Raw genomic sequence first — 14,797 nt, forward strand, 5'->3', positions numbered from 1 at the left:
GTCATATTTCTTAAATATGAACGATTTATGACTTACAATAATGTGTGTCATATTTAATAGTCATAATCCAAAAAATTTGCAAAAACACGGAGTATACTTTTAATTGTGTGTCATCTGTAAAAGTCGTCTTTTAATTTACCCCATAATTTTCATCCTTTCCCGCTTCTTCCCCTCGATCATCAGTTCACACTAAACCTATGTTTCCCTTTTTCTCTTTGCATTCATGTTACCAAGAAACACGATATTGAGATATCAGATGGATAATGCTTATTCCCCAAACCCTACCCCTCCAAAATCCAAACGAAAGCACCCAAAACCATCTAAGGAGAACGCTCCGCCGCCAGATCCAAACTCACAACTCTCCCCCGCCGCAACAGCCAAGATCAAGTGACCCTTGCCACCTCGTCCGTCGTCCTCCAACCCTCTCAAACGCAAGCTTCTCATGAAAAAACCTCCATGAAAACCCCATCTCTGGAGCTTCCAATTCCGGTGTGAAGGTATTTCATTTTTTTAACCCAAAAAAACAGGTCTCTCTGTTCTCTATTCTCCGTTGCTTTAACTATCTCATTTAGTTGCCACATTTTTTGTTACATCGTTTATTGGGTGAATTGTAGATTTGGAAGCAAAGGCTGGTACAAATGGGAGCTATGATCGAGACTCAGTTGTCGGATAAAGTAACTCATGTTTTTGCTATCAGTTCAAATGCTCTTTTGCACTGCGTCAATGAGGACCAATTGGCTCGTTTCAAAGGGGTCAGTGCTCTTTCTCGTCTTTTTAATTTGATGGTATTTCAACGGAATACTGGAAATTCTTTGGTGTCCTGACTTTGCTTGGGGAAAACCGCAACATTGTGGAGATAAGCAGAAAGAAGATGAGTTGTTTCCCTTGCTTTAATCCTCGTTCTAAAGATTCAAGGATCAACATTGACAATGGAAGTCGAACCACTTCTCGCCATTTCGCTTATTCCTCACGTTCCCTTTTTATTTCCCTTTTTCTCATTACTTTTCCGTACAATCTTGCTTATCTATTAACTTGTTCTTCGTTTTTGTAACCAGTTTCCTGCGCTACGAGAAGAAAGGCAATTCTAGAAGGTAATGTTAAGGATTCTAACACCAAATTTCTCAGGAAACTTTATCTTTCCCAGTGGATTTGATTATTAGTTTGTTCGAAATTTTTTTAACAAAGCAAAAAAAATGAAGTGATCAGGGACATGGCTCCAAATGCAATGGGGCGCGTAGTTTCACATTCCGGGAGTTAGCAACGGCAACAAGGAATTTCATGGAAACCAATTTGCTTGGGGAAGGATGATTCGGAAGAGTTTCCAAAGGTCGATTGGAAAGGGGGAGGTATATTTTCTGCTTTTCTTTTTAATTTCATGTATAGGTTTTGTCATATTTCCTGCATCAGTTGTCTATATCACTTATTGTGTAACTTTCGAAGTGTGAGTTCGATCTAATATGTTATCCTATCCGACCAGATCGTCGCAGTGAAACAACTTAATCATGACCGTCTTCAGGGCTATCAGGAATTCATTGTTGAGGTTCTTATGCTGAGCCTATTACTCCATGTTAATCTGGTCACCTTGATTGGTTATTGCACGGTCGGGGATCAGAGGCTCTTGGTTTACGAATACATACCGATGGGCAGTTTGGAAGATCATCTTTTCGGTAATTTCAATTAATTAAGAATTCGATTACGAATGGCATTCTTGTTCTTCGACATTATCTACTGTTTGTAGGACTTTTGCTTGTGTCTGCTCTACTTTAATAATGCATAATTCTAGTTCTCATGTGAGGACTTTCCTGTTGTTTTTGGAGCCATGTGAGGAGAAATTCAATTTCAAATCAACTAATACTGTTTGTTTCGCTGATATTTTCATTAATTTGTCGGCATTATGTGTAAAGCTGCCATGATTTGTTCAGGCATTTCACCCTTTTTGTTCCATGAATTTTCCTCTTATTACATGAATTAAAGACAACTAATTTCGATATTCATCTTGAAGCAAGAGTTCATAACATCCAAAGCTGGAAGAATATCCTTAGAATTTTTCCTTTGCATTGCATCGCATGATCATCATCCATTAAGCTGATAAACAGTCTCTTTTTGCTTTCTGTAGAGTGTTCATATTCATTATTGAATTAGCCTAGCACTTGCGAATGCAAATGTTTAAAAATTCGACCCAAACAGGATGTATATTACCTTGTCCTCTCACTTGGATGCTTGGTCATTTTACTACCTTTATTTGTATGATTTCATGTAGGTTTTAATCAGACCGTTTTGGTATGCAAAAAGACTGTTGTAGATACGTGTGAAAGCAATAATCTTTCTTCTGATTGTTATTATGTTTCCTCATATGTCCTTGATCAAATTCGTTTCCGCAGATTTAGAACCAGGACAAGAGCCTCTGAGTTGGAATAATTGTATAAAGATTTCCGTTGGTGCTGCTCGAGGAATTGAATATCTAAATTGCAAGGTCAACCCACCTGTCATCTATCATGACTTAAAGTCTGCAAATATTTTGCTTAATAATGATTTCAACCCAAAACTCTCGGACTTCGGCTTAGCAAAATTGGAACCCGTGGGTGACAAAACTCATGTTTCAACAAGGGTGATGGGAACCTACGGGTATTGTGCTCCAGAGTATGCCATGAGTGGGAAATTAACTCTTAAATCTGACATATATTGTTTTGGTGTGGTCCTATTGGAGTTGATAACCGGACGGAAGGCGATTGATACTACTAAGAAGCATGGAGAGCATAACTTGGTTTCATGGGTAAATTAGCCTTCGGTTTATTTGTTTATGTTCTTTCTCTCACGCCATCCATTGTGACATGTGCTTTGCTTGGCTGATTGTTATGCTCCTTCTTTTCTTTGGTTTTATAATCATTAATTTATTTTTTTCGTGTTGCAGTCCCGTACGTATCTAAAAGACCAGAAGAAGTTTAGCCTACTGGTCGATCCTCTAATTCGGGGATGTTATCCTCACCGTTGCTTGAACTATGCAATTGCAATTACTGCCATGTGTCTCAATGAAGAAGCCAACTTCCGTCCACTTATCGGTGACATCGTAGTCGCACTTGAAAAATTTTCAGATATATCCCTAACTTTGTGGAATCATTTTTGTTTTCTGAGTGAACATGCTGAACACATGGAATCTCTTTTATAGAAAGTTGTAGATGGTATTGTACCTCGGGCGAGCACTCAAATTTTTGACTAAACTAAGATTTCATAATACTTTAAAATTTGAATTTTTGTGAAGCCATATTCTACTGCTAGAAGTTTTATGATGGTGTTCCACTTTGTTTTGTACATATAATGATGTAAGGTACTTGTACCTTTTCAAATGATTGTGGATCTAGGAAGGAAGCAAAACAACCTGCAAAGTGAATGGCTCAAAATAGAATGGTTAAGGGTGGTAGACGTATGGGTAAATTGGTAGGCTATTTAAATAATGAGTAATGGAAGCGGAAGATAGTTGATAAAGCTATGGTTATGGTGATGAAATAAAAGGATGGTTGTGAGGATAGTATCTTGAAGAAATCTCAAAGAAGAACCAATGCTATATAGAGCAGAGATCCAATCTTTATATTGTTTCTTCAAGGGATGGTATTAAGTACTTTGACCCACTAGTTATATGAACTAGGAACCAGAAGTATCAAGATGAAAGAAAAGGGGTTGACGCCACAAGTATAAAATACTTGATAAGTCGATAAAAAAAGTCACCAGGACTTAAGAAGAGAATAATCTCACTTTAATTGAATAAAAAAAGGTCTAGTTACAAATGAAATATGCTTTCCTATTTATAGGAAATGGAAGGATATGGCCGAATGGTTACAAGAGGTTTCGGCCAGCCCTTGTGCCTCTATAAAATGACATAATTTAATTAAAAATAGAGAGGATGGTTCGGTTTAAATGGAAGAAAATATCCTTTGGCCGAATAGTGCTTGTACCCCTTCAAGTTGGCGCCAAATTAGAGAGAAAGGAGTGCTTGGCCGAATGGTAAGAGGACTCTTCATCTTGGCGCCTAAATGAAGTCACACGCCTATCACATGGTGGTCTGGTCACAAGGCGTGCACATGGCCTCTCTAGGATGCTTGTTGTGTAGCCTTGCGCATAGAATGATGGCTGGTCATGTGCTCCATCTTGGGCGTGCAGGTGTGTCCTTCCAAGCTAGCTTGAGTGTTGAGCTAGCTAGCAAGAATGGGGCTGTTTATGAATGATCTTCCTAGCCGAGTCCTTTTGAGCTCCATAACAGCATGTTCAGCTACATTCAGCTACCTTTGTCATCACTTTTAGCAACTCAGATTCAAATAGTCCAACTAGCTAAGTTTAGCTAGCCTGAAGCTTCTCCAGCTGAATCGAGCTTCCCTTAGCATTCCATGAGCTGCCTTGTACTTTGTGAGCTGTTTGTGAGCTGTATGTGACTTCCAAATCGTTCACCAAGCTACCTCAACGTGCATCATACTCCATTGTACCTATATGTGCAAGGAAACAAGGTAAGTTCATGATATTGAGCTAAAACGAGCTAAATACCTTGCTGCCATGTTTGTTTATGGTAATGTGAGCTAAGTATGATGGTCATGAGCTAAGTACATCATCTCCTAATATGTGTAAGATAATGTATAAAGCCTAAGAGTTAATATGAATGCAAATAAACTAATGAAATGCATTATAAGTATGCTGCCTTGATGTATATATATAATAATCATGCTTAATATGATAATAAAGCTATCCTAACATGTTTAACATATTAAAATAACAATGTATAATATGAATTCATACTAAGTTATTTTAACTAATATTCTTATCATAATATATATTATAATAGCATATATTATAAAGCTAATAATAAGTAAATTCAATATAAAGATGTTCAAAAGTACTCCCTTTGTAGATGAAAACGTGATGATATCATCCCCCCCTTCTTTAGGGCGATTTGTCCTCAAATCGAGTTCATTCTGTCCTTGCATAGCTTCACGCCTCTTTGCTAATAGAAAGTATTCTTTGAACGTTTGTGTTCTTCCATTAGGTACCTTTTCGTAAGATTTCCTTTTAGGTCTTTCTTTGAAATATGATTTACCAACAGATACCTTTTGGGAATGATCTTTATCTAAGGATATCCCTTTTGAAAGTGACCTTTTACGTGATTGGTCCTGGAAAGTGAGAAAAGAAAAGGTTTCATATGAAAAGTTACTTACCTTTTGAAGATTAAACCCATTGGTGAAGAGTTAAGACTTTAAGTCCCAAACATCACCATTGTTCATAGAAGACCCTTCATTTTCCAGCATCGAACCATCATGTTTCTCTATGAAGAAGTTTGGTTTCTTGTTTTGTTCCTCTTCATTCTTTGTTGGGGGTTTTGTCTTTGCGCCATGCTTGTACACTCTTTCTCATATGCAACTGATCTTGTTGCACTTCTTTGGGCGTTAAAGGCATCAAGGTCACCTTGCGTCCATCATGCTTAAAAGTATATTGATTATGAAAACAATCATGAATAGCCCTTTTATCATACTGCCATGGTCTCCCAAGTAAAATGTGGCTAGCATGCATAGGGACAATGTCACAAAGCACCTCGTCCTTGTACCTACCAACTGAAAAAGGAATTAGAACCTGTTTGGTAACATTTAACTCACCTCCTTCATTGAGCCATTGGAGTTTATACGGAGTAGGATGCTTTGACGTTGCCAATCCAAGTTTTTCAATCATAAGAGTGCTGGCTACGTTTGTGCAACTTCCTCCATCGATGATCATTGTGCAAACCTTATCCTTGACATGGCACCTTGTATGAAAGATATTGTTTCTTTGAATATCCACTTGGGATGTTTGTGATTGTAGGCACCTCTTTGAAACAAGCATTTCACCATGATCTACATTTTCTTCCGTTTCTTCGTCTTGTATTATTTCAGGTTCCTCGTCAAAAATAGGCTCATCAGAATCTGATACAATATCTCCATTGTCAAGTACCATCATGGCATTTCGGTTGGGACATTGACTAGCAACATGTCCTTTTCCAAAACACTTGAAACATTTGATGTCTCTTGATCTCTCGAAAGTGCTGGTTTGCTTTTCTTTACCCTTGCTAGATTCGCCCATTTGTGCAGATTTGGGTATCTCTGCGCGTTCCTTTAGTTGGATTGGAGTTTGTTTCCGGAAGGTAATAGGTTCTTGCTTCCATTTGGTGGCCGAATTTGGACTGCTCCTAGTGTATGATTTCCTTTTGAGTTGTCTTTCAATTTTCATGGCCACATGCACCATCTCTTCAATTTCTACATAATGCTGAAGTTCAACAACGTTAGCAATATCAATATTTAGACCAGATAAGAACCTTGCCATTGTTGCTTCTCTGTCTTCATCTACATTGGCTCGGATCATGGCAATCTCCATCTCCTTGAAATAATCTTCAACGTTCTTGCTTCTTTGTTTCAGATTTTGTAACTTATGATAGAGATCTCGGTGATAGTGATTAGGAACAAACCTTTTTCTCATAATAGCCTTCATTTCTTCCCAAGTTGTGATGGGGCGTTCACCATTTCGTCTTCTTGAACTTACCAACTGATCCCACCAAACTAAGGCATAGTCAACGAATTCCATAGCAGCAAGTCTAACCTTCTTTTGCTCCGTATAGTTTTGGCATTCAAAAATGTGTTCAATTTTTATTACCCAATCAAGATATGCTTCTGGATCAGTTCGTCCTTGAAATGGAGGAATAGTCACTTTAATGTTGCTGAAGTTGTCATTTTGATTTCGATGAACATCTCTCCTTGCTACTGATGTTACTTCAGTCTCTTCCTCTTCTAAGTATTCTTCCATTCTAGGGCGATTTACTCTCCGATTGCCTAGAGATACTTCTAATTGATCCAGACGATCTTGCAAAGGTTCCAATTCTAATTTCAGCAATCTTGCCATTTCACGCATAACGGCTTGAGTCTGCAAATTAGGGGAATCTCTTTCTGGGGATTGTCCTAAACTCCGAGACATGGTTAATAAATAAGAAAAGAATAAGATGTGTAAAAAGACCTTACCAGAATATACTCTCACAAAGCCTCACGAGTCACTCCAAGAAAACTTGATGTCACTCAATCCGCTCGTGTTTGCACTCTAAGACTTTAATGGCTTTTACTCAATTCTCTTATCTCAAGTTCTAATGAACTTTTACTCAAGACTATATCGAGTAATTTCACTTGTTTGGCGTCGGCTGCAAATGGTTAGTAGGAATGGAAAACAAATATAATTGAAAAGGTGGCTTAGAAATTAGAAAGAAGAGAATGAAAGGGTTACTTACACAAGTCACTTCACAACCTTCTATCACCACAATCAATTTTCAAGGGTTACTTGAAAATGCTTGGTGATGAGAATTGTTGATGAGTGCTTCCAACTTTTCTTTCTTTTCTTTGCTTTTTCTTCTTTTTGAGTGCTTTGACTTTTGAGTCCTTCAATTTTCTTTGCTGATTTTTTTTTTCTTTTTGACTTTGCACTTCACTTTTGCACTTCTTTTTGTATTTTTCTTTTTGTTGTTGTTGCACGTTGCTTCTTCCACCAAAGCTCTGATTACCGCTTGATGTAAGGTACTTGTACCTTTTCAAATGATTGTGGATCTAGGAAGGAAGCAAAACAACCTGCAAAGTGAATGGCTCAAAATAGAATGGTTAAGGGTGGTAGACGTATGGGTAAATTGGTAGGCTATTTAAATAATGAGTAATGGAAGCGGAAGATAGTTGATAAAGCTATGGTTATGGTGATGAAATAAAAGGATGGTTGTGAGGATAGTATCTTGAAGAAATCTCAAAGAAGAACCAATGCTATATAGAGCAGAGACCCAATCTTTATATTGTTTCTTCAAGGGATGGTATTAAGTACTTTGACCCACTAGTTATATGAACTAGGAACCAGAAGTATCAAGATGAAAGAAAAGGGGTTGACGCCACAAGTATAAAATACTTGATAAGTCGATAAAAAAAGTCACCATGACTTAAGAAGAGAATAATCTCACTTTAATTGAATAAAAAAAGGTCTAGTTACAAATGAAATATGCTTTCCTATTTATAGGAAATGGAAGGATATGGCCGAATGGTTACAAGAGGTTTCGGCCAGCCCTTGTGCCTCTATAAAATGACATAATTTAATTACAAATAGAGGATGGTTCGGTTTAAATGGAAGAAAATATCCTTTGGCCGAATAGTGCTTGTACCCCTTCAAGTTGGCGCCAAATTAGAGAGAAAGGAGTGCTTGGCCGAATGGTAAGAGGACTCTTCATCTTGGCACCTAAATGAAGTCACACGCCTATCACATGGTGGTCTGGTCACAAGGCGTGCACATGGCCTCTCTAGGATGCTTGTGGTGTAGCCTTGCGCATAGAATGATGGCTGGTCATGTGCTCCATCTTGGGCGTGCAGGTGTCTCCTTCCAAGCTAGCTTGAGTGTTGAGCTAGCTAGCAAGAATGGGGCTGTTTATGAATGATCTTCCTAGCCGAGTCCTTTTGAGCTCCATAACAGCATGTTCAGCTACATTCAGCTACCTTTGTCATCACTTTTAGCAACTCAGCTTCAAATAGTCCAACTAGCTAAGTTTAGCTAGCCTGAAGCTTCTCCAGCTGAATCGAGCTTCCCTTAGCATTCCATGAGATGCCTTGTACTTTGTGAGCTGTTTGTGAGCTGTATGTGACTTCCAAATCGTTCACCAAGCTACCTCAACGTGCATCATACTCCATTGTACCTATATGTGCAAGGAAACAAGGTAAGTTCATGATATTGAGCTAAAACGAGCTAAATACCTTGCTGCCATGTTTGTTTATGGTAATGTGAGCTAAGTATGATGGTCATGAGCTAAGTACATCATCTCCTAATATGTGTAAGATAATGTATAAAGCCTAAGAGTTAATATGAATGCAAATAAACTAATGAAATGCATTATAAGTATGCTGCCTTGATGTATATATAATAATCATGCTTAATATGATAATAAAGCTATCCTAACATGTTTAACATATTAAAATAACAATGTATAATATGAATTCATACTAAGTTATTTTAACTAATATTCTTATCATAATATATATTATAATAGCATATATTATAAAGCTAATAATAAGTAAATTCAATATAAAGATGTTCAAAAGTACTCCCTTTGTAGATGAAAACGTGATGATATCATATAATGTGTATACAGATTAAATTGATATTCACCCTTTCTACTTTAGCTTTATCTCACTGAAAGGAATGACTAGTATATAAAAAAGTTGTGAAACTAATAATACACAAAATATGGGAGCTTTGACTACTATATAAGAAAAAAGGTTGTTTAGTCAATTATTCATGTGTGCTATGATTAGGGATATAATTGAGCTGAGTCTAACTAATACATCGCCAAGCTCAAAGTCGGCTTTATAAGAAATCTTGAGACTTTAAATTTGTATTGAGCTTGACTGAGCTTCATTTTTCATGCTTGAACCCTTCTTGTAATTCACTCGAGACACTCAAGATCAACTTGCTGGACTCGATTATGTTTGATAATTTGTTAATATGTACATTAATCACTATATTTTATCCATTTACTAGTTTCTTTTAGAAATATTGGCTATAGGCTGCAAATTGCTTATACGATATGGAGCTTATTATGTACTGGCTGTGCAAAATTTTGACACTTTGTTTTATTTTGCTTACCTTTTGTTGATATTGTTTTTGCATATTCTAAGCATCCTCATTTTTTTTTGTCAATACAGGTATGGCAACACTACCTATTTGCATATATTTGTGGCTTTTATCTAGATGTTGTATTAGGTGTTTTTACTGTAGTCACCATGTGGGCAGTTGTTGTAACTGAGGGTTGCAGGGAAATAAAGTTGCAGTACTGTGGGTTTAAACTAGCATTTGCTACAAGATAAAGTCAGTGCTACTTACCTAGACATTAGATGCATTTGGTGGAGAGACATAGGCTTTGGTTTCAATTCTTCTTTGTGCAACATAGATAGTACAACTCATGGCTAATTCGAGCATGGAGCAGTAACTAATTTTATGTGAACTAGGACTATTGTTGAATTCATTTAAGGAGATTTGTAACTTTCAGTGTTTGTTTATTAACTTATAATAATGGTTATATGTTTTTTCTCAATGTCGTATTTTTTTTGTTTTCTTTGACTAATCGTTTATTGTAAATTGTTTGTAGTGTGAATATATTGTATACAAATGGATTGCTTATATATATATATATAATTTAAAAAATACAATCACGACACACGAATGTAATTCATACAAATGTGTGTCATCTTCATTTATGACGGGAGCTTCAATGACACACAATGTAAGTTATACATGCGTGTCATAAATTTATGACACACAAATGTGTTTCATCTTCATTTATGACGGGGGCTTCAATGACGCTCAATGCGCGTCATAAATGCGAGTCATAAATGTGAGTCATAAATGTGTGTCATAAATGCGCGTCATAGATTTATGACACACAATTGCGCGTCATCTGATATTCATGTTGGTGGCTTCAATGACATGAATTTGTGTGTCATTGCACCCACAGATGATACGCAATGCGTGTCATTAAAGGGTTTTTTTTTCTAGTAGTGGATAACTCTCCCAACCTAATTTTTTTCCATTTACAATGTCAAGATTTAAACCCGTAATCTAGTATTTTATCCAACAAATCTAACTAATTATTTTCTTTAAATATTACTTTTTAACTCAAATAAAAATACTTCTAATCTTTGTTTTAATATAGGGTGATGTATATGTTTTAAATATTCTCAACAATTTAACAATGAAAGTTCGTCAGTCATCACCCTTGCAGTCTTTAATGTTTAAACCTGGAATCTCTAAGAATGATAACTATTTAATGTTTAAACTTGAAATCTCTAAGAATGACAACAATCCATTTAATCGAGTTAACTTAATTCGTGAAAAAATAACTCCAATCTAAAACACTATATGTTTAACATTATTTATAGCTCTAATAATATATTTTCTTATTGAATTTTAAGGTTTATATTTCAAACTTAGGGGAGAAGAACTTGAATCCAAGATCCTTGAAATGCTAACATCAAACTATAAACGCTTGTTTCCTCAAGTTTTTGGCAATTAATTTTGGATTTATAAATTTATAATCATACTATTATTAGGTTCTGATGTCACCGTTAATTAAATATTAATTTAGTTAAAAGATAAATACCGAATATTTGGTATAAATAATAGATAATATTGTCTATATTTATTGTTATTAAACATCTAACTAAGTTCATGTCATAAATTAATTAAATATAATTGAAATATATTTTTATAATCTATAAATAAAATAATTAAAATCATTTTTATAGACGCTGAATTTATATTTGATTAAATTATATATGTCGTTCTATTTGTAATTATTATTAATATTTAAAAATATAATTAACTATATCTATATATAGGAATAGGATCCACTTACACCTAGCATAAAACTAAAAGTTTTACACTCTTTTAGAATCGTTGGATGATAAGAAATTAAAGTCTAAGATTAACTCCTTATTTTTTAGTGAATATATTATCGTTTCTTAATATTAAACTCAGCCTTTGATTTTCTCTCATCCAATAATCTTAAAAAGTAAGGTGTTTAATCGGTCAGTTCAATTAAACGACCAAATCGAACTGACCTAAAATCATTAAATGAAATTTGTTCCCTTTAACCATTAACTGAAGCAAAATGTTTCAAAAAGAAAATTAATTGAATCAAACAAAAATCAGTTAAATAGATCGAATTAAACTATATTTTCAGTTAATTTGGCCGATCAATTCGGTTAATTCGGTCGATTAATTAATCGATTTTGAATTGAATTAACTGATAAGCGAGCTTTGAAAAAATTATTAACTGTTAACCGACCGAATATAAAATTAACCGATCGGTTAACAGGAATTTTTTTTGTTCAGTCGATTTAATCAGTTTTAACCTATTAATGAACACCCATACTAAAAAGGTGTAAAAGTTAGTTTTACACTATGTAATTGGATCTTAGCCTCTATATATATATTGTAACACCCCGAAACCCGGGTTAGTAGTTTGGGCTAACCGAGACCCATTTTTAGAGCTAAAAGAAGTTATTAAAATAGCTTGGACCAATTTTTTGAAATTTGGGCATGATTTGGGCCCAAAAGAATTATGAAGGGTGATGATAATTTTATGAATTGGAAAGTACAAGGACTAAAAGTAAAAATTTCCCATTTTTATTTGAAAGTTGAAAACTCCCCTTCCCCCTTATTTTATGGTTTTTACGTGAACCTACTCCCCCAAGTATCCCATAAAACTTTCTTCTGCTTCCTTCCATCATTTTCTCTCCTTCTTCCTTTCCAAGATCAAGTTGTTCAAACATTTTAATTCTATTTGGTTAAGTCAAGTTATGAATCGTCATCCTTCGAGCTTTAAATCAAGCTCCATATTGCAAGTTTTTAACCATAGATTCCAAAATGAGTCTTGTGGGGTTTATAAGAATCTATGGGTATTTATCTCATTTTGGGTGTATTTGAGTTATATGGGGTGTATTTAATTTGTTTTGATCATGTAGTTGAGTTAGTAATTCATTTTTTTAATATTGTTTAGTAAAAGAGGTAGGAGAGAGTTCTAAAGTTAAGGGAAAGGAGAAGGCATTTCTTGAGTGAATTGGGGACTTTTTCTTAGCCAAGAAAATTCAAGGTAACACACTCACAACTTCCTTGTATCAATTGTGTGTCATTAGAAATGAGTTTTAGCTTGAGAGTTATGATTGAAGCTTGTTGGGTTAGTTTCATGGTAGATTGTAGCTTATGGTGTTATTTAACTTGTTTAAAGCCCCTTTATGATCCATTCTATCATGTATAACTTATATTGGTCAATTGAAAATGTTGGAATGGTTTTGTGTGGGTTTTGAAGTGTTTAAATGAGTAAAAATTTGAAGTTGCAGAAGAGGTTTCGAAACATTTTTTTCATAATGTAAATTTTTAGAAAGATTTCGAAGCCTCCACAATAGGTTTTGAATCCCCTTACCCAAACCTTAAAAAATTATTCAGAGGTTTAGAAACTCCGACAGTAGGTTTCAAAATCCCTGCTTGATTTTTGTTAAATAGGCCTATAAAGGTACATAGATGGCCGTGGACTTATAGTATGCTTTTAAATGAGATAATTTCTAATAAAATGATAAGTGAGAATGAAATAATGCTGATTACAACTAGAAACTATATAAATTAGGGCTACATAAAACTAGCCTTGTTTGATGATCGGGAAACGATTCGAACACCAAATTCCTTTAGAAAAGATAACGGAGTCAAAAGTATAGATTCAGTCCGGATATCCATAGGTAGTGCACAAGGAACTTTAAACTGATTAGCTAGGGAGCAATGTCCGACACTCGCAAGGGGTGAACTAGTCGAGGGTGTTGTGATCGATGTAGAGATTCCGGACACTCATCCTGAGTAGATTAGATGGGTGCGTGAGCTCCGAGATACAGAAATCCCTCAGTATCACCATGATGTCTACTATAGTGTAGAGAGTGAGTATGCGAGTATACTCACTATATTATTTTATCAGCTGGCTGATCATGTAATGAGCCCCTTTTAGTATGACTTAGTTGTTAGTATGGCAATGGGCTAGTTAGCTCAAAGTTTGGAATTTATTTCCTTACACAGATTCTTAGGTGGATCACTTGAAGAACTTTTGTGCATATTAGATCCAGACCCAGACTTTCAGAATAGAGTACGTCTTAGTTTCTTCTTCGAAGGCATGTATATTTGTAACACTATTGTGTATAATCAAGTCATAACTTGTTTTAAATGAATGGTCTGTATATTTTGGAAGTATTTATTTTAGGGAGATCCTGATTGTGAACTTATTTGTATAAAGGTTAATGTTTATTTATTTATGAGCATTTTCAAATGTATGTTTTCCATTGAGTGTGTTAAAGAAAAATTTTGGTTAACTACTCTAGTGGTTCTGTGTGGCACTTTCAGCGGTCGACTATGTATTGTAATGGTGTAGGGTGTTACATATATGGTTAAGATCCCTTACACCTAGTGTAAAACTTTTAGGTTTACTATTTTCGGATCATTGGATGAAAGAAAATTAAAGACCAATATTAACTCCTTATTTTTTTTCTAATGAATTTCTTCTCATTTCTCCTCATCCAACGATCCTAAAAATAGTGTAAAGATTTTTAGTTTTACACTATGTAATTGGATCATATTTATATATATGTAAAACTAATAAGTTTTACGCCAATTTATAACCATTAGATTTAAATAAATAAATGACTTAGATTTAATTAAAATTTATAATTCATAAATAAATATTTCTTTCACTCGCATTAAAATAATAATTTTCTTTTTAAGGTTAAGATTTAGTATTTAGGGTTTAAGATTTAAGTTTTAAGATTTAGTGTTTGTGATTTAGGGTTTGTGATTTGATATTTAAAGTTTAGTGTTTAGGATTTAAAATTGAGGAAAATAGATTGTTTTACTGTGAGTTAAAAGATATTTATTTATGAGTTATAAATTTTAATTAAGTCATTTATTGATTTAAATCAATGACTATGAATTAGCTTAAAACTTATTAATTTTACATAGTGTAAGCATATTCTTCAATATATATATGTGTGTATATATATATATGTATATGTGTGTGTGATTAAGTTGGGTTAGTAAATTGAGTTAATCATTTTATATGCAGGTGGTAATGGGTGTGCACTTTAGAATTTTAGGTATTATCTTATTCGAAATTTTCATATTAAAAATTTGGATCACTAAAATGATTATCCATATTTGATTCAAAAAACCCAATATCTAGTTTTTTGGA

At 34.6% G+C, this 14,797-nt stretch overlaps 1 protein-coding gene across 1 annotated transcript; it reads left to right on the forward strand.

Moving 5' to 3' along the window:
* The first annotated feature begins 638 nt into the window (after positions 1-638).
* LOC120205785 (probable serine/threonine-protein kinase PBL21) lies at positions 639-9,881 on the forward strand. Its single transcript, XM_039205593.1, has 5 exons — positions 639-785; positions 1,478-1,667; positions 2,382-2,773; positions 2,912-3,067; positions 9,720-9,881. The coding sequence occupies exons 1-5, from the start codon at positions 639-641 to the stop codon at positions 9,879-9,881; spliced, it is 1,047 nt and encodes a 348-aa protein (XP_039061524.1).
* The last annotated feature ends 4,916 nt before the right edge of the window (positions 9,882-14,797 follow it).

The sequence above is a fragment of the Hibiscus syriacus genome, unplaced genomic scaffold, assembly GCF_006381635.1.
Source record: "Hibiscus syriacus cultivar Baekdansim isolate YM2019G1 unplaced genomic scaffold, ASM638163v2 tig00013040_pilon, whole genome shotgun sequence".
NCBI classification, from domain to species: Eukaryota; Viridiplantae; Streptophyta; class Magnoliopsida; order Malvales; family Malvaceae; genus Hibiscus; species Hibiscus syriacus.